The sequence below is a fragment of the Drosophila serrata genome, unplaced genomic scaffold (assembly GCF_035046125.1).
Source record: "Drosophila serrata isolate PLE 108 unplaced genomic scaffold, ASM3504612v1 contig_165, whole genome shotgun sequence".
NCBI classification, from domain to species: Eukaryota; Metazoa; Arthropoda; class Insecta; order Diptera; family Drosophilidae; genus Drosophila; species Drosophila serrata.
The window spans coordinates 1,508,336-1,528,600 of NW_028257063.1; the positions used below are offsets into that span (position 1 = coordinate 1,508,336).

The 20,265-nt window shown below is 39.1% G+C and overlaps 1 protein-coding gene and 1 long non-coding RNA gene across 4 annotated transcripts in view; both read left to right on the top strand.

Moving 5' to 3' along the window:
• LOC147644494 (uncharacterized) overlaps positions 1-20,265 on the top strand; it is a 194,250-nt gene that overhangs the window by 172,242 nt on the left and 1,743 nt on the right. For 2 of the 3 annotated variants that reach the window (XR_015270389.1, XR_015270390.1), the window contains exon 6: positions 11,119-11,306. The exons of the other annotated variant lie outside the window; for it this stretch is intronic. This is a non-coding gene — a long non-coding RNA (uncharacterized LOC147644494). Of the gene's footprint in view, positions 1-11,118; positions 11,307-20,265 lie in introns of those variants that run through there. 3 annotated transcript variants of the gene reach the window in all.
• On the top strand, positions 11,640-18,864 carry LOC110177958 (uncharacterized). Its single transcript, XM_020944950.2, has one exon. The coding sequence runs from the start codon at positions 17,607-17,609 to the stop codon at positions 18,690-18,692; it is 1,086 nt and encodes a 361-aa protein (XP_020800609.2). The 5' UTR covers positions 11,640-17,606; the 3' UTR covers positions 18,693-18,864.

Below are 20,265 nucleotides of genomic sequence, written 5' to 3' on the forward strand. Positions count from 1 at the left end.
TCTACAAAGATACCAAATATTTTCACCAGTGTAGTTCCCTGGTGAGTGCAGCTAATCTTTTGTTTAGATGTTACATGGCACAAAGGATGGGAAGAAAGAGCCAGAGGTAGACCAGAGACCAGATGAGGAAGGAATAGAGGAGTGGAACAGGAACAGGAACCGAGCTCTTCGCTCCCGCTGAGGCCTCAAATTAGGCACAAATTTCACTGGCCGAGTGTCAATTCAGATCATATCTGGGACGCACTCGGTCCAAATTGCACTGGCGACAGCAGGAGGAGGAAGAGGATGAAGAGGACGACACACACAGCAAAAGGACATAACTGGCATGCAATAGGGATGACCATGTGCGGTATAAAGGAATAACAGAGGGACACACCTACCTTTGTCCCGAATTCTGTCTGCGATTCAAACTCATTACCAACTTGGCTTGGGCAAAACTAAGGGGTCAATAATGGGATTTATTGGAAACAAACAGGCACTTCTATTGTGAGTCATGTTTACCTGTCTCTTGGGATGCTGATAGTTGACAATAAATTGGGTAAATAAAAATTAAGCTAGAGGTAACCAAGGGAAATGATATTTCAGTAGTCTTATTCCTCTTAAATAATATAATCGACGCAATACTTCCTTCCCGCGCAAAACTGACAGGAAACCCGAGAATTTTAAAGCAACTTGAAAGCATCAACTGTTGGGTCACAAGAGGTCAACTCAAGAGGCCTTAAAGCCAAAGCAAAAAACGACAAAAGTTAAACGCATAAAAAAGGGAAAACAAGACAGGAAGCAGGAGAAGCTGGAGTAGAAGCACTCGAAGAAATCCTGCAACACTACTGACCAACAAACTGAGGCGGCAAATAAGGAAATGCGAAGTGAGTTAAAGGCTCGGTCTCGGCCAAAGTGAAGTGAAGTGGCTTATAAAGGATTGCGTTGCCAGGAAGCAAAGTTTATTGTGCAATACCGCAGGAGCAGGAGCAGTAGCAATTTCTGGAATCCTACCCAATCCGAGGCAACCCAAAAACCGAATAAACCAAACATAAAACTCACACACTCCGTCTCTGTCCCCGTTTCGTCTGTCACTTGTTGCCCTTCAGCCTGCCCTTCCTCCTGCATACTTCACTTACTTACATCGCGATTTCTGGTGTATATTATGACCCGCTGGGTTCCTGGTTATAGTGATGACCACATAAGATATTTTCCAGCCAGCATTTTATACTTCAGTCAAAAGCTTGTAATGATGTGAAAAACTCATTTCCGATCATATAAATCATATATATTCCTGATCAGCATGAACAGCAGAATCGATTTAATCATCTCCGGGAGAAAAAAAATATGTTCAAATTTTTTCAAAATTTTATAAGGGGTTACATCATTAAAATTGTAAAAAAAAAAAAAAACTAAGAAAAATTTTATTTTTTTACATTTTAAATTGAGTATGCAAATTTGTTAACCTAATAAAAACTAACACGGGAAAGCTTTCCGATTGAAAATTAATGCGTTTTTGGGTGAGTTATGAGATTTCGGAATTTTGATTTGTCGAAAAAATTGTGATATTTCGATCGATTTCCGATTCGATTCTATACTTCGCATGTTAACTGTAAAGCTTTGAATTTAGTTTCCCTTCTTATTTTTTTATGTATAAAAATTAAATCACATCAGCTAATTTTAAAGAGCTCCTTTTTTATTTGAATAAAATTAATTGTATTTTTACTTTAAATAAAATACAATATTTCTACGCAACCATAAATTCTTTTCTAAAAAGCTAAATATACTGCAATAAATAATACTAATAAAAATTCCCCAGAAATTCAATATCCAGCTTACTTTTCGAAGATTTGTAATATTTAATTCAAACCCACCAATTTATTTAAAATCGTTTTTGATTAAATATAAATTTAAATGAAGCAAATTTTAAATTAATATTCAATTTCCTTGCTATATATTTCGATCATCACTCCCGCTGAAAATGATAAATGAAAGCGATGTGTGTGCGTGGGGGTGGATTGAACAAGGCACCGCGACGAAGGATAAACCGTGAGCAGTTGGTCCAGTGAAATGCAAAAATTATTGCAAAATGTTTTTATGACGAATGAAATATTCGTTGACTCTCGCACGGTTACTCCGCAGGACACATCCATCCTGCCCTCCACTTCACATCTTCCCACACTCGAGATACATATACATAAGATATATATATATATAATTTTTTCGTGTTATTTTCTCTCACGATATTTTTCCGGGTTCGCATGCACGCGTCGCTGCTTCCTCTTAATTTTTTTTTATATTTATTTATTTATTTCCTTTTTTTTGCAAGATTGTAACGCATTGATGATGTGTGTGTGTGTGGGTGTGTGTATCTGTGATGGTTTGCTGAATCTGCAGCTGTACGCCGTTTTTTTTTTTTTTAAGCCTTTGGGCATTTTATTTGTTTTAAATAAAAGGCAACAAGCAGAAGTGGAAATGCAGGAATCAGGGAAAAATGGGAAGGAAATGTTCTGTGGAATGCAGAAAAGCAACGAATTGGGAATGCACTCCAGAAATAAATATTCGTAACTGGGTTTTTTTTTTTTTTTAATAAATAAGTATTTGGGAGTTTATAGAAATTTCTAGAAATTTGAAATCTTTTGTGGAAACGTCTAAAGCAAGGCTTTTAAATATAATTTCTTTATTTTGATAAGAAAAATTAAGATTGTTATACATTTTGAAAGAGCATAAAGAATTTAGAGGGTGTTTTAATTAAACATAATAATAGATTTATTATTATGTGTATATAGGCTTAAGTTGAGACTGAGGAATTACTTAAAACTGTTCAATTTAATAAAGCTAAGTCTGTAAAGACATTTTGAGTATTTAAGAGCATTCAAATCTATATTTTAAATTCACTTTTTTATTTAAAATCTCTATGAAAGACCTCAAAAACGCCTGCAAACTTTTTTTAGAAGCAGTTTAATAACATAACCCCAGACTCTATAATGTCCCCTGATATTTTTACCAAGCTAATTGGTTTATATTTTGTCAAGAATCTGATAGAATCTTCTATAGAAAACACACAGCAAGTGCCAATTCAAAAGAAATAATATTCTCTGATACACTTTGAGTTGTAAAAGAAAAACCTGCATTTCCAGCAAAATAGTATGTGTTGTCCTTGACAGCCACAGCCTTTGCTCAAGGGATGTGGTCAGAAGGAAGATTCGAGGAGACGAGGCCCCTCTCTTTGTGTGCCAAACAATTGTCCCCTGCAAGGAAAATATTTGTATTTAATAAAGTCAGGCCAAAGTTGAGAGTCAGAGGAGGCCGCCCTGCCTGACTTTGCATACAACTTGCGGAATTTAATGTAGCCTGAGGACATGGCAATGCGACGAGGACTCGAGGACGACCAGGACACAAAAAATACACACTCAAATAAAATAAAACAAAGCGGAATGGAGCCGAGCGAAGTGCGGCCAATGCAAAGCGTAAAAAATACAATAAAATTCGAACATGAAAAGCCTATTTAAAATGCTGACATACGAAATGCGAGCGAACCGACACTTGAGGGCGGCAAAAATTGGAGTTGGAAAATGTCAGGCGAAAAAAAAAGGAGCTGAAAAAATAAAGGGGGTACGGGAAGGAATAAGGACTTGGCGGCATTACCATAAAATGGAAACAAAAGGCAGCGCAGGCTCTGGCTCAGGGTCAGGCACTGGCACAACAAGATCCACTTGACTCGTCCTTCCTTCCTCCTTTCCCCCATCCAGCGAGAATGCGAAAATATGAAAATTGAGTGAGAATATGTAAATGTAATGAAATATTGTTTTCACTGAGGAAAGTGGCATAGTCAGAGGACCTCTCGCACATGACGACCTTCGCTCCTCAGCTCTCTCCTTGTTTGGCCCCAAAAATTTATGCGTAACAAGTCGGTGCTCCATTTATCATTTCACTCTGTGATTTACACTCTCGCTTTTGTTTTGTCTCGCCCAACCAGGAGGAGCAGGAGCAGGAGCAGGAGCAGGAGCAGGAGCAGGAGCAGGATCCTGAACCAGGAGCAGGGGAATACGAGTACGATCCTGACGGACAAACTGGATGAGTGAATGACTATCTGTCGGGGTATTTGCAGGCAGCCGGCGGCTTGGGGGCTGTTATTTAAATTATGAAAATTATTCAAACCGCAAATGGAATCATCATCATCAGTTATGGGGAAATATCTGCCCATTGCGAGTCCTTTGGCAAGGAGTGCGAGGTTTCTCAATCAGACTGAAAAGATAATCCGCAAAATGGCAATCAAAAAGAAGAGGCCCATTTATATAAAAAATGCGAACAGATTTCTTCGTTGATTTCGTGGCCTAAAAGAAACTTGCCTAAAAGAGGAGTTAACTGTGTCGGTTAGAGTTCTCTCCCCCAAATTGATTTAGTTAATAGAAAAAGGTTCTGAATTTTCCGCTTTGAATTATAGTTATGATAATCTAGTGAACTAATTTGATATTATTTATGTTTTCTTTGGGTAAAAAGAGCTGAAACTTGGAAATAGAGAAGTTTAAACATTAAGAAATGGGTTATCAAGAGTTGTCTCTGTAATGATTTATATCTCAGCTCTGAAAATACTTAAAAAAACTACTCATCTTAATTTCTTCCAAATTGTTTCTGTGACAGCTGCAAAATTTTGGTGTGTCGTCTCTTGCAACGAACTATTAATTATCTCCACAGGCAATTCACAAAATATATGTATATTCAAGAGAGATTTTCAATCTCGGCCAGATTTCTCGTCTCTGTCACAATGCACAAATTGCGAAGAGGGGCGAACCGAAGCGGATTTTGGGTAGCTCAAATAAATTAAATGAATGTTAACCTCAATCCGAAACGTCATTAATAAATCCCAGAGCAAACCAATCCAAATGAGCCTGCAGCTATGTTTGCGCAAACTGACATTTGACCAAAATGTTTGGCACAAACACACAATCACAGGCACTCTGCACAAATGAAAAATGCTTGAAATATTTGGTCCGTAGGTAAACCAGAGTCGGACTGCATAGATGGATGTACGGATATTTACGTCTAATGAGTTAATTCAATTAAGAAAGCCAAAGTATCAGAGCCAGAAATGAGCCAGGTATGTAACAGAGAGAAAGAGAGAGACCATCGCATTTGCAATTTGACAGTTTTCAATTAGTCAAAGTGTCATTGGGTCATGAAAAGTCAGAGAGGTCAGTGCCGTGGAGTCTGTTGACCAGACTATTGGGTTTTCCCAATGCCACCCCCCTCCCACCTTCCTCCCTCCTTGCAACCTGTCTGCCACAGTCGTCGCACTTAACCTAACTACTTAGCCAATTTGGATTAGAAGCATCGACTTTTAAGAGCCCTTTGGTGGCATTTTAAGGGGAAATAAATTGTAAAAGTGATCAATCATATTCTCTTAATGGCCATGGAAACATGTGTAGCGAATTAGTAAAATAATTAATCAATTAGGTCACACATTCCACATTGGAATTTCTTTGCAACATGAAAAACTTGAATTAATTAAATTGTAAGAGATATGCACACTTAAAATTTAGATAAAACAAGGTTAATATTGAATATTTTGCTGCTCTTATTTACATTTAATTAGCTCTTCAATATAAATGTGAAGAAAATATCCACTTTAATTCAAACAAGCGCCATTTAAATTACAAATAGTGTAACCAACCTTTAATATAAACTCCATTAAAGTGTGACCAAAGTGCGACTAACTTCCGTTTCATTCTCCCACTTCCTGTTCCGCGTCCAGGCTCACTTCAATTAGCTCATTGACACAAATGTGAAATAAATAAAATGGACACAGCCAAGCAGGAAGAGGAAATGTGGATGGATGGTGGGTTCTGTGGGTGTTTGGAAATTGGTTTGTCACGAGCTTAACCCAGTGCAGTTTAGTCAGATCAGATCGGGCAGACAGAGAGGCAGATAGATAGATATTCCCGCACAGAATTCTGTCAACTTTGGGGCGAATAATTCATGAATCCATCCTGCTGCTGCCCAGGCAGGAAAACGAATGAATACCAGGCGCACCGGAAAATGGCAAGGAAAAGCGCCAAAAACGGTGTGGAGCGTGCGGGGTATTAAAATCGACATTGCTAATTTAATGAGTTTCCTTCTTGGCTGGCTTTCTTTCCTACCTAAGGCCACCCCATTTTCGTAACTCCTCTCCCCGGAGGCAAAAATAAACACTCGAGCGTTAATGCACGAAATATTTAATTTATACTTACATCAACATTGGGCAACCTTGGGTCCAAATGTTTTTTTATGACCAGTCAGAAACCCGTCACGATGATGTGGACGGAATGTGGCTGGGCGGAGGCAGCAGGCATCAGAGGAAGAGGAAACGCCAGAGGCGCCAACTTCTGACACGGCCTCAGTTGGAGGCTAATAAAAATCAAATATGGGGGAGCAACCTCCATGAAGGGAGGAGGAGCTGATGGTGGTTAGACCAGGTGGAAGGACAACAACGTCAACGACGACTGCTCACTTGGCCAAAAGCATTTTGAGTTATAAGCTGCCGCCGGCGATGAAGACAAGCTTTTCAGCAGAGAGAGAAATTAAATTTAAGGCGGGTTCCAATTAAAGCAATGATAATGTTTTTGACAGTAGAATATCTTTGGGTTTAGTTCAACTTATTGCTTGATTTTTTGTTAAATAGATTTCACTATTTGAATTATTAATATTAAATAAATATTTGAGTAATTGTCACACCTACACAAAACAAATAAAACTATAATTTGGTTTGTGAAAAGTTCAGGATCTAGAAACACCATCTTAAACCCTAAAAGAAAGGTTCTTTCCCCCAATTTTCCTCCATTTTCTTAATTATTTATTAATTATCTTATAATATCAAAATTTTACCTTATTTTCTCTCTCTGAAACTAACCCCGTCCATTGCCTTAAGGTTGCCATAACACAGAGACACGAGCAAAAATCAACCTTTAGGGGAAAGGAAGGTAAAAAAAAAGAGGGACTCGGCTGGAGGACGACCTAAAACCTGGAGCACGTGGCGATAAAGAAGACATTCACGGCACTTTGTTCGAACATTAAGTGGATTTAATGTAAACTTTATGTTTTCCTTAGGTTACGTGGTCGATTTCCGTTTTATTGCCTTAATTAAAAGGTCTTCCTTGGCCATCCTCCCAGCCCCCTTTGCAATCAACAATATTTATGACTATTTGAAATATTTATTTCGCCCTTATGCCATTTTATTGGGGGTGATACGTATCCCTCTATATCCCTCCCAGGTGAGCAGTCATCAAATTGGAAAATGCGCTGGGCACAAAAATTAAAATCGCATTAAATTTGATGTTTTTTCTTTGGTGGAAGGGAAAATTGTTATGACCTCCTGGAGTGAGATGTGAGTGTGTGCAAGACCCTAGATAAGGTAGAATTACCCTTGGGATTCAGGCCCATAAAAGAGTTTAAATTAATTCAAATTAATATCAAAACCTTGGCTTTAGTTAACTTAATAGTGTGGATTACATAATGAAGGCATCATCAACACCTTCTTTGGCAAAGAATCACACCTCTCTCTGTGGGTGTTTATGGCATCTGTCTTATATTTATATATTTATATATAGAGATCAGTCCATAAATCCAAGCCATAAATCGACCACGCACAAAGTCGCTGAGCTCGCTTACACAGCTTACAAGGCTTTCTCGCATCTCAAAAGCTTATCTCTCGGACCGATAAAAAAGAAAGAAAGAGATAACAAAGGCCAAAAAACACACTTTCATTTTCAGCTAGAGATAAGGGAAAAAGCAAGAAAGAAAGGCAGTAGAGCTTATAAAAGGTCTCAACTTCCAGAATTCCTCATAAAAATTGGATCAAGTCAAGAGAAGAAAGATGAGCTGGGCCATAAAAGCCAAGATCATAGCTTTGTGAGATTATAAATCCAAAAGATTAAGTTCCCAACTTAATCCAGCTTTTCCGATCTTCAGTTCAATAGACTCGTCTTGGTTTGTCTGTCTTCTGGGTGCAATTTTCCCCCCCCCCTAAAGATATATGTAGGAAAGCAGAGCGGAAAACAAAATATTTATCTTGTGCAAGCATTTTGCTTTCCAAATCCACTTCCAGCAACGAAAATTGTTGTATATTATTACTTGGGAAGCATTTTACAACTTCTCTTGACAACAACTTTGGGCTGCTTGACAACCCACTTGTGGAGCTTGCTACTGCCCGTTGTTGTTGCTAAACTTGTGTATTTTCTTTTTTATATATTTTTATTTTTTAGTTGTTGTTGCTGCTGGTGCTGCTGCCTTGTGGACGGACCCCAAGCATTCGTCGTTGAGGTAAAATGCAAACATGAGGTTGTAAAAAGCGACGGAAACTAAGTTACCGAAAGCCTTTTTGGAAGCAGAAGCAGCAGCAGAAGCAGAAGCAGAAGCAGTTGCTCAAGTGCTGGGAAGGCCAAGTGCTGGACCAAGAGAAGGGGCTAGGGGAAGTGCACTTAAAAAAAAATTAACTTTAAATATAAATTTCATTAAAGGGAAAGAATTTCCTATTATAAATATTATATTATATTAAGCGGAGAACATTTTGGAGGCTTATTCTTATACTTTTCATTTCTTATAAATGCTAAATTAAACTTTGAACACTGACAATCTCCGGAAAACGCAATGCCAAACGCTCTAATTTGAGTTTTAATTATTATTATTTTATAGCTAATATTATTTTAAATATTTTTTTATATTTTATATACATTTCATTTAAAATTCCCTAATTTTTTCAGTGCTTTTAAGGGCCTGGCAGCTGCCGCTTTAATGCAAACAATAAAGGCTTTACCTACCACACGGCCCGAAACGAGAAGGAGGAGCTATGTGAAAGTCCTGGCGCTGAGCACTCCTGCCACTCGCTACATCCCTTTTCCTCAGATGGAGATGGGGGAAAAATGGGGATTCCCCCTGGCCAAAAACTGTAGGTCGGGTTGCTCTACGCTCGCTTAATTGCGTAGGTTGGTAGCCGGCAGCAGCCTCTTCACTGGGCACTGCTGCTTATCTGCCCCCCTTCCGTCCTCTCACCTGCTGATGCACACCTTTTTATGCCCCAACATCGTCGTCGTCTTCGTTTCTCTGCTCCTCTGTTATGTGTACATTTTTACTAATTTACAACAATTTTCGTTGTACTTGAATACAAAATGCAACCGTTGCGTTTTCCCCCTTTCCCAAACCCAGCTTCATCCACTTGGCCTGTGTGCTACTTTATGGTGAAGTGCGCGAGGGCATTAAGCAAAATGTATGATGATGCACCTGGAAGGTGCTGGGGAAGGGGGAGGAAGCTGGGATGCTGGGTCGGGGAAAGTCCCAAAAATAACAAGAGGGCCCAAAGAATAAGAAGAACCGAGATGCGAACAACACAATGCTAGCCCCAGAAAAATATTTAAATGAGGTTAAGTTAGTGCAACTATTCTGCTGCTTATTTTTGCACCCAGCATCCGAATTTTCGTCCTTTTGCTAAAAACTACCACCCTTACTTGTTATTTTTCCGCAGTTTCTGCGAACTGAGATTGCTGGGGAAAGGTTTGCACTTGGAGAAAATGATTATAATCCTAACAGAAAGATACAAACTTCCTTAGAAAGAATTTTAAACTCCCTAATGAGCATCATTCTAAAGTTCTGGTACGTCTTATGTATAATTTTCAATGAACTCTCTTTAGAACCATTGAAATAATAATTTTAGAATAGAAAGAATTCCCAATTTCCCTCTGTGTCACCCCAAAAAAACTTTCCCAAAAAATATATTTATGTAGCTTAAGGTGAAAAGATGATATGTATGCCGGAGCGTGGCGGCTGTACATATTCCTTGTTGAATCTGGCCAAGTTGCGAGGGTTAAATTCCACTATTCTATCGCTAATTGGGTCAAGTGTGTGCCCGTGCCCAAAAAAAAAAAATCTCATGACAATAGCGACCTGTTACACCTGTTGTTGGTACAGCAAGAAGAAAGTCTAAAGGGTGGCTGCAGATAAATGCAAACACAATGGAGATTACTTCCTCCAAGTTGCCTGAATAGATAAGCTTGTTGAATATTTAAACGGCAAACAAAACATCCGCTGCAGAACAAAGTTATTATATTTTAATGGCAATGAAGAGTGAGTTTCCAAGGAATTTCACTAAATTGAAATTAAATTTCCCCATATAATAATGGTTAAAAAGTACATGTGAGCTCGAGTTAAGCCTTGAGTGGCATTGGAGCTTATTATTCCAAGTTGGAAAAGTATTGCCAAGCACTTTAGCACTTAATGAAATTAAAATTGTTCATAATGCTTATAGCTGCTGCTCCGTTATCCTTTCCTCCTGCCAAGCATTTAATTTTCATTCGGAGAGAGCACTTGTGCTTAAGCGAAAATTGCATAACGCGAAATGAATGAATGTCGAAATGGAGCGAGGCGAATGACAAAAGGGAAATTTAATACCCGGACCCCGGGCCCCGGGCTTTCTATATTCAATATATAAGCAAGAGAAAGAGAGAGAGAGAAAGAGAGAGAGAGAGTGGAAGCTCCTGTGTAAATAAGCAAATATATACGAATGTGCGTGGCTTTCATTATTAATAAACAAATGGGATATATAGTATGTGAATTCGCATATATATTTGCATCTGTATTTACAATTGTTGCCTGCCTGGGGGCGGGTAAACCCAAATAAATGCGCAAAATAAATTGTCAAAGTCTCAGGCGAAATCAACAAGCGAATATCCTGCGGATATTTTGTTCGACATTTTGTCAGCTCGTTTACTCTCTCCCCCTCTCAGGATCCTGGGTCCTGGGTTTTGGGGTCCTGCGTCCTGGACTGGGGAGATAACAAGCGTAAGCCTTGAATAATGAATGGCAATTAGCGCAATTACAACAGATTGTCACAACTATATAATGCAGGGTCAGAGAGAAGTTCGCTTCTAACCAATATGTATAAAAGTATGCAGAGAGAGAAATGTATATTTACAGGTGATTTGAAATCCTCGAGGGATTTCCCTTTCAAAATTCATCATTGCTCATTTTCCAGGCAGTTTTAAATCCCTAGATGGAATGGTACATCTCTTCTGAAAGGATTTATAAAATACTATATATAAATGTAAATCTAAAATCAATTTTATTTTGCCGTGTGCTATATAATAATACCTCTCCTTTCTCTCATTCCAGTGTCCACCTGACAGAAACGTGTACATGCGCCGAAAATAATGTAATTTTATTTTTCGCTAAGCAAAACACACACATCGCGACGTGCCACAAAACATGACAAATTGAATAATTTAACAAGGATTTAGAATGCGAGAGGGCAGATAGAGCCTTCTCTAGAAATCTTCCGAGGAATACCCTCTCCGAAAGTGGGTCACATACGCACCGTGGGGGGTCTTGAGCTGCACTCCCACTCATTGGTTATGCGCGTGTCGAATTTTGGGGTTTTTTGAGCCACCAGGGACCACTAGGGGAAAAACACATAAATATTTATCCAGCGATAAAAGAATTTTTGGAATTTTCTCCTCTTGTTTCCAGCTCAGTGTGGCAATGGTGTAAATAAGTAGCACAATTTGACTTGGTTAACCCGAAAGCCAGCTAAATGTTTGGGGTTATGTGTGTCCAGTGGATCCGCAAAATGTCAGGGGACAGGACATACACACAAAGAGAGCTGAAAAAGGACGTTTACAAAGGTGGGTTCTGGGTAGTTCTTTGGCCACATGAAGTGGATTAGCTAAAATAAAACAGTTCTTGGAAAATTATAGTGACTTTTATCTTGGGTATCTATTCGAGAAAGGGGGAAGTTAAGTTGGGGAAATATTTTCGTAGTATATATGCTTTTATTTATAGAATGTTTACATATCTTGATTGGTAATCGGGCTAATTAAGTAGCAATTAACCTTTTTCCGCTAATTACTTTAAGAGTAAATAAGACGTATAATAAGAACTATTCTAGATTTGTAATCATCAAAATCTTCCTAATGTATAAATTATTCCTATGTATAGTTAAATTTATGTCAGCTAAACAAACACCTTCTTATACTTAATATACCCTCTTATTTTAAGCCGAGGATATCTGAATGAAATTTAGAGGTTCGCCTGCCCTACGGCATTTACTGCATAACAATGAAAATTACCCCACTGATGACGACAAAGATAATGGCCACGATGACGATGGTGTGCGGTGTGTGATGTGGCTGGTTTGGGAGGAGGAGGTCCCCTCTTCTCGTTCCAGGTGAAATGGGCAATCTCTCTTTTCGTTCCCTTACGAGCTGTTTGCAAGTCAACAGAGCTGCTGCAAAACCCTGGCCCCCCTTTCTTCACCGTCGACGCCTCTGTTGACTGTGTCAATATTGACGCAGACCGTATCTCTTTATGACATATTTTTTTGGCTACTGTCAGCAGCGCTTTCTGGCATTTCTGGGCTTTGTTTACATCCTCTCGTGGTCTCTGTGCCCTTTGAGCTGATATATATATTAGCGTATATATATACTATATATATATGGATGATGATTGTACGACTTACTTTCTGGCAGCAACCTTAAATCCCTCTTGTGTTGCCTGAACTTTGCTTTGATGTCTCTAGAATTTCTCTGGGTTTCGGGGTTAGTGGGTAATGCAGTTGGAATTTGTTTCGTCGAGGTGAATTATGACCCCCCAAAGATATATCTAATGATGTGGGAGACTCACACAGAAACAGACAGAGAGAGAAAAATAAAAGGAGGAGTCCAGTAGACCTAAATCGATCTCATTGGCATTATAAACTCGTCTTGGTTTACAATTACTCTATAAAAAGGAGTATATTTCTATCAATGTTCGATTATATTATTAATTATAATAATTTATATAAAAACAGCTTAGTTTTAACACCGATCAAGGAGTAATTCAGAAAGCTTTTATAGTTTTCGATTATACAAAACCTTCTTTCACAACCTCTTTAAAAAGAGCATATTAATTTCGGTATTTTTCAATATAACCTCGGTGTTTCCCCACATTTCTTTTTGGGTGGCACTCTATGACTGGCACGCAAACTGAATCGGAAAAGCCAGAAAAACGTATCTAGGGCCATAAATAAGTCAAATAGCGCCCAGTTTTGGAGCGGATCGCCTAGAAGACAGATAGTTAGTTAAATGGGCGGGGATTCGTGTTGAAGGTGTTGAGTCCGTGCAAAGTCCGCAGACAGTTCTTGGAAGCCGGGCAACAGTTCCATCACAACGGACCCACATATCAGGCCAGGCGACAAGTGAAGTGTCAGCCAGTGACAGGTGGTGGGTTTCGGTCTCCCCCACCAGAAATCCCCGCCAGAAACTCGACTCTAAGTGGCCATAAAGCAGGCAGATCACGTGAATGGTCGCTAGGTGTTGGGCGCTCGATCGATCCCCTGACAAATTAGAAGAGTCTCAGGAATTTTAAATGACTCACTGCACAAGGATCTCGGATGTACGTGAGGGTATTCGATTACTTGGCGATCGCAAAGGAAAAGGAAAAGGAAAAGACCTGACCCGACCTCAACCTGATCGACAGGCTGATTCGGATTGAATTCGCTGGTTTGTTTCCGCAAAGTCGCGGTTGTGTAGTGACGATCGATTTGCCAGACAAATTAGCCACAAAACTACCTGAAAATGTGTGCAATTTTAGCAGAGATGAACCCACCGCAGAGTGACAGACAGCCAGCGAATGCATTGGAAACCCTAGAAGTGTACATGGAAATCATGGCCAATTCCTCACGATCTCTTGAGTTGGAGGTCTTGTATCGAATTTCAATGACGCGACCACATTCCGCGCACTTTGCAAGGTTTCGTAAAAGCATATAGCTTTTCTATTCGTACAGAGAGAATAAATATATAGTGGCAAAAATGGAAATGGAAAAAATACCCTTGCAGGTCATTATAATTTCAGCTCGAAGCTTGTAACTTTTGAAGGAATCATTTCCGACCCTATAAATCATATATATTCTTGATCAGCATCAACACCCGAATCTATCTAGACATGACTGGAGGAAACAATTTTTTTTCTAAATTTTTCTAAATTTTATGAGGTTAAAATTGGCAAAAAAAAAAATTGATAAAAATTTTAATTTTTTTACATTTTTAATGGAGTATGTAGATTTATAAAACTAAGAAAAACTAACATAGGACCGCTTTCCGAATTAAAATTAATGCATTTTTGGCATAGTTATGAATTTTTGAAACTTTGATTTTTAGAAAACATTTTCATATAAAAATATCAATAAATATATGTAGATTCAAAGAATGCGAACATTTTAAGCTTAGGTATGATCGATTTCCGATCCTATAATTTAATTATAAACTGCACGAATATATTTTCCGAGTTTTACATCTTGTATTTTGTACATTTCGGTTTATCATAGATTATCATCAATGACTTTATTAGTTCCTTTAGTTACTTTCCTGTTCATTTCACTGTTCTCCTGTTCACACAGTTCTTTACTTGATTAATTGACTCAGTACATACTTTATTCTAAATAATTTTAATTAACCAACTAATGCTTTGCGTTACAAGCAATTATACCTTGATTTTTCCCTTATTTTAAATCCAAATTTCTGCTCTATTTTCTTGCAGTGCAGGTTCATTTAGTTCTCTACTAAAATCCAATCCATCTGCACTTGGCATTGTTCCAGTGGCACGCTCTCTCAGCTTTGATTTCTGCTCATTTCTTGTCTTTTTTATTTTTTCATGCTCGTCCAATGCTTTATTTCTGTGTGGTCAAGTTGCCTAAACGGGGCGCCCAGTGTGAAATTGGATACGATTTTCGGGGTACAAACTCAATTAATTTAGAGTAGGGACAGCGGACAGCGGACAGCGGACAGGGGACCAGGAACCGGATCGCATTTTGACATAATTGAGCGAGTGTCGGGGGCGGAAACATTTCCGCTTTGTTGCCGACAAAAGCTACACACACAGCCGGCTGCCTGCCACGTTCCAGCAATCGCGTTAATAAATCTCAATATCAAAATATGCTAAATGACCACCCGTATGTATGGAATATGCCATGAAACATAGCACACTATGCCACAGAGACAATAGTTAGAGGAGCTGCATTGGTAAAATGCAAATAACTGCACGAAGTATCTGTGAGATACGCGCATAACTTTACAAACTATGGTTTCGATATGGATACAATACGATATGGGATAGCACATATCGTGCTATAAATGCGGGATGGCAAAAGGGGGGCTGGGACTCGGATTCGGGTTCCAGTTCGAGTTGGGTCTTTTTAAATGCCGCTCTGAACAAACAATGAACCGTGTTGACAGGTCTCCGCTCTGAAGTCTTTGTGGTATGATTGATTTAACCTGAATCGACTGACAGGTACGACCGACCGACGACAAGCGAACTGAACTGAGCCGAAAGATATGGAAATCCACAAGATACTTGCGCTTATGCTAACGATATATGGGGGTCTCTCTGTCTTTGTATGTTTATTTCTGAGCTCTAAGCAAGCGAAATTTAAAACGAACGAGTTATGCGGAATGTAACTCAGCCTAGTCCGGGAGCTCGGTTCTGCCACATTGAGCAATCTATCAATCATGGATTGAATTGTCTGTCCAGCTTCTAATAGAATTTACCGTTTCAACTCATTACCGAGACCGATGATGGCAATATAATTATGCCCAAGACTGTGTCGGTGGTCAGAAGTGCATCAGAAATGCATCTGAGGAAAGAAAACAAAGGCAGGAATCCCAGACAAGCGCAACGAAATTGATTGACAGCTGAATGATTTAATGAGCCGCAAGATAAACGATGCTCCGGGAAAACTGCAGCGAAATGAATTACTTATTTTCATTTGAATTTCTGAATTTCAGAGTTTTAGAGTTTCCGAATCCCACTATCTTTTAGCGGTCCATAAAAGATGCTTATCTCCATCCACTCACTGGGAACATTTTCTTTTCTTTTTTTTTTTGTAACTGAATTTTTCCTGCGACGTCATGACGACCACGCATTTTGTGTCAACTTAGGAGGAGTGTATCTTTGTCCCCCCCTCACTCACTCTTTGGGGATATCGAATTGATAAACTGAAAACGTTGAGATAGTTTGTTGGGAATATCAGGAGTGGTTTTCGGGGCAAGAGAGTAGCAGTAGTTCAAGTAGTTTGGGAGCTTGACTTATATATTGTATGCATTGTATGCATTGAAGTCTTGCCCCGGACAAGCTTTTCTATGCGTAATCCATCAGCGAAAAAATGTTAGTTTAAGTTAGTGATTTGAAGAAAATAAATAAACTTATTTAAAATAAAATATTTATATATTTTTTTATAGTCAGAAGAGTGTAAAGCTATGAAGAAGTCATTTCCAACCCTATTAATCATATATATTATTGATCAGCATCAACAGCCGAGTCAATCTAGGCATTTTAGGAAGAAAAAAAAATTTACCTATTTTTTTTTTTTAATTTTATAAGGTGTTAAATCATTAAAATTTGAAAAAAACATTTTTTTTTTATATTCTTTCTTTAAATTTTAAATGAAGTATGTAGATTAATAAAGCTAATAATAACTAACATAGGACAGGTTTCCGAACTTAAATTTATGCTTTTTTAGCTTAGTTATGACTTTTTTAATCTGTGATTTGTCAAATAAATTGTCATATAAAAATATCTATTAAAAAAATCCAATATTTTAAGCTTAGTTATACACGTATTCAAATTCGATCCCAAAATTCAAAGGCAAAGGTATATAAACCTTGGCTTCTTAAAGTTAGTTTCCTTTCTTGTTCTTATTTTCAATATATAACAACTAACTTACTTAATTAAACTTATTTCTTCATACATAAACTTTTTCAAGTTTTAAATTCAACCTCTCTTTTTTTCCCACGCAGTATTCTCTTCTTTCTTTTATTACTAACATTTTTTTTTTTTTTGCTTTGACCTACTGCTGCGCCTTCTCATGTGATTTAACTTCTGTTTAATTTTCCATTAAATAAGTTTACACATAATTAAATTCGCCGCGCCATTTAAATACACATCTTCCAGCCGAGCGCAACAATTGCATTGAAAGAGCTTTTCATTTCTTTTCCCCCATTTTCATTGTTAATTTTTATGTCGTTTGCGTGAGACCGTCCCCACCTTAACCCCATAAAGCCCCCTCGGCTGACCAAGGGCCACTTGTCGAAACGAAAAAATGAAGAAGAAATGCCCACATGGCCCTCACACACTCACGCACGTCGGAATATAATTTATGTATCGGCCGGAATAATGCTTTACGATCGTGGCAAGTCATTTGGCTTTGAGGCGCTACCTGGCATCCAAAAATTGAGTGTGGGATGATTTGGTTTCGTTAAGAAACTCTTTTTTTTAGCTCAAGTGCATCTAAATATGTTTTGTGTTAAATGTGAAAATAAAAATGATTTTTATTTAATGTTTGGGAATAGGTTTCTTGCGATTTTTAACTGCACTGCAGAGTTAGAGATTCGATCAAGTTTATTCCCAGGTATATGGCAAATAATTTGAAATAATTTCAACTTAATTTTCATAATCTATCCGTCGTGTTGCTTGTGTTTTTTTGTTTTGTGCCTGTCAAAATTCCGACAATTCAATTGCTTAAACTCGGGAGGCACGGCAGAGAATAACCTAGTGTTTCTCTCCCCCGGGGCACAGACGACGTACAAAATTTTGGAGACAAAAATGCAAAGTGCCCCCCACTAGGAGTCGCGATGCTATCAAAAATTCTACGTAAATATTGCACACTGAACCATCTGGCCAGCAACCATAGTCGTCACTGCCAACCATCGACCCTATTGCATTATCATTATGAACCGCACTGTCAGCCCCATTTGCTGCAGCAACTCAAAGTCCAGAGGTACTCGAGTTTCCAGAGGAAACTGGGCTGCGAATGTGCCCATCGTGGTGGCGGGGATTTCCACCGGAAGCTACACGATTGGGATCGTCAGAGTTCGGCGCATGAGGAGCGCAGGAAGACGATCCCGAAGCTAGTGTATCTGCACAATCCGTGGAAGTATTTGGTGACCAAGCTGAATCTGTGGAAACTCAAGTGGTTGTGGGACCGTGAATTCCGGGAATCGGAGTTCGTGGATGGTGCCAAGCAGGCGGCTGTGGTCCTCACGGATATCATTCGGCTGCAGCAGGCGGATCGGATCAGTGATTTTACGACTCCAGTGGGCTTCCAGCAGATCACCCGGGACATGCTCCTGTCCCGCAACGACACGCGTCTCCAGTTGGTACGGTTCCAGAGGGAGCACCTGCGTCGTGCCATTCCCATGAAGGTGGCAACGCGACAGAATTTTGGCCGGAAGTATGCCTTCATCGACATGCTGTTCGTGGGCCTGCGGAACACCAAGGATTTCGACACGGCCACCGAGGTGGTGGAGGTTAACGACATTATCCGCCGGATGGACAACGAACTTAGGACTCCGTCGCATGTGGTGGCCGTGCCGCATCGCATTGTCTTTGCCGAGATCTTTATCCGCTTCCGGCGCGACTACACGGCGGAGGCGCGAAGGGAGATTTTGGCGAACAAAGCGCACGCCCAGGCCCAGGCCCAAAATATTCCCCACAATTTGCCCGGTGCTCAGTCGCCAGCGGAAAACTTCCTGAAATCCGCCTTCGATCCCATGGACTCGGCCAAGATGCAACCTGGCTTCCTGAGCGGCCGTGTGGCCCCCGGTATGGATGACGTGGGCTGGTCAGTGTCCTTCTACAAAATCCTAACCTTCGATGTTCTCAACTACGATCCCCAGCCAGGAAGGCACCATCAACATCAGTCTCATGACAAGCCGTAGTGTTTAGTCCTGATCCAAACTGGATTAATTTGTTGTCCAAAATTAAGCCCTCGGGTAAAGTTTTGAGACCCCTAAAGCAGGCGGGCAACAGAGTCTTGTTTGTGTATAAAATGCTTCTAGCAAATTAATAAAGCAATATTTTAGTTTGTTTTGGGATTTAAGTTAACAAAAATATGTTTTATTTTCTTATTTATTTGATAACTTATTTGAGAGCTTGTAAACCCAGAAGATTATCAAGATTCGTATAAAATATCTAATTAGGTATAAATATCTGTTTTTAATCAGTTTTGAAGTGCCCGTATAGTTAATTTTATAATGTTTTAACCCCTTTGAAAAGCTAATTTAAATATTAGCCTATAATAAACCAATATTTCGCATTGAATCTTTCGAAACCCGCTGCGTCTGCCCACAATATTCACACCTTTTTTGGGCCACACTCACAACGGGTAATATTTATACAAAATGATGTTGTAATGAGTCACATTACACGATTTGATCTTGTTAGCCGATGTCTGAATGTTATTTTTGTCGCTATTGTTGTTGTCTCCACCGCCACATTACATTTGTCGCTGGGCTCTAATTGGTTTTCCAACCAGCTTTTTGGGGCTTGGGTGCCCGGCCTTGGCGTGACCCAATCAATTTAAATATTCCGAAATGATTGAACGAATAAACATAAATAAATTGACAAATGAATGTATGTACAACGAGCGCTTGTCTCGCCCAATGTATTTTCCATCGTGCCTAACACATTTCTGCATAATTCGAACATGTTTGGTAAATGCTTTTTTGGATATTTACTATGACGGTGGTCCCATTTTCGGTTATCTTCCAAATCGGAATATGTACAATTAAAAACCCATGAGAGCTGGGAAAGGCAGCTGTGACAGCTGATGTTTGGGGGAAAAGCTGAAAGGGAAACACGGAAATCCCATAAAGATGCAAAATAAGAGCTAATCAGAAGGCTTAACTTGCGATTAAACATGACAGGGAAATGGTATTGAATAAAACATTTCAATATTTCAACATTTTTAGAGATCTCTCGCAGATAACTCACATATATTTTGGATTGATGTTATTTCATTACGATTTTAATGTTACAAATGGAAGTAGTATCTTTGAGTTAAATATTTGCTATCTCTTTAGCAAGGCGAACAACTGATGACTAAAAATAGACATTTAATTAAATTTAGAACCTGTAACCTTTAACCCATCCATTTAGCGGTGTTATTTCGACTGCATTTCGGAAGGATAATGGATAATGTTGACTCACACTTCCCTTTCATCTCGCCCATTTCCAATTAGTTGTCCAACAGGAAAAGCTATTTGCCCAAGTTAAATAAGACCCAAATCCCAATCCAAATAATCCCGGACAGTCGGAGTGGCCAAGGAGCATGAAAAACAGGACGTGGACGCGGACAAGGACATGGAAGGAGCAAAGGAGGTGGAACCAATTCGAATAACAAGAAGAGCCGCCGTCAAAAGGGAAAGAAATAATTTAAATAGGAAAACACAAACAGCTGTTGCAGTTCGTAGAGCCGACACTGTACTGGCAAAAGGGATAATCTCATTATAA

What these genes read in the sequence shown, in the direction of transcription:
- LOC110177958 (XM_020944950.2), top strand. Translation starts at nt 17,607, where the DNA reads ATGCTATCAAAAATTCTACGTAAATATTGCACACTGAACCATCTGGCC.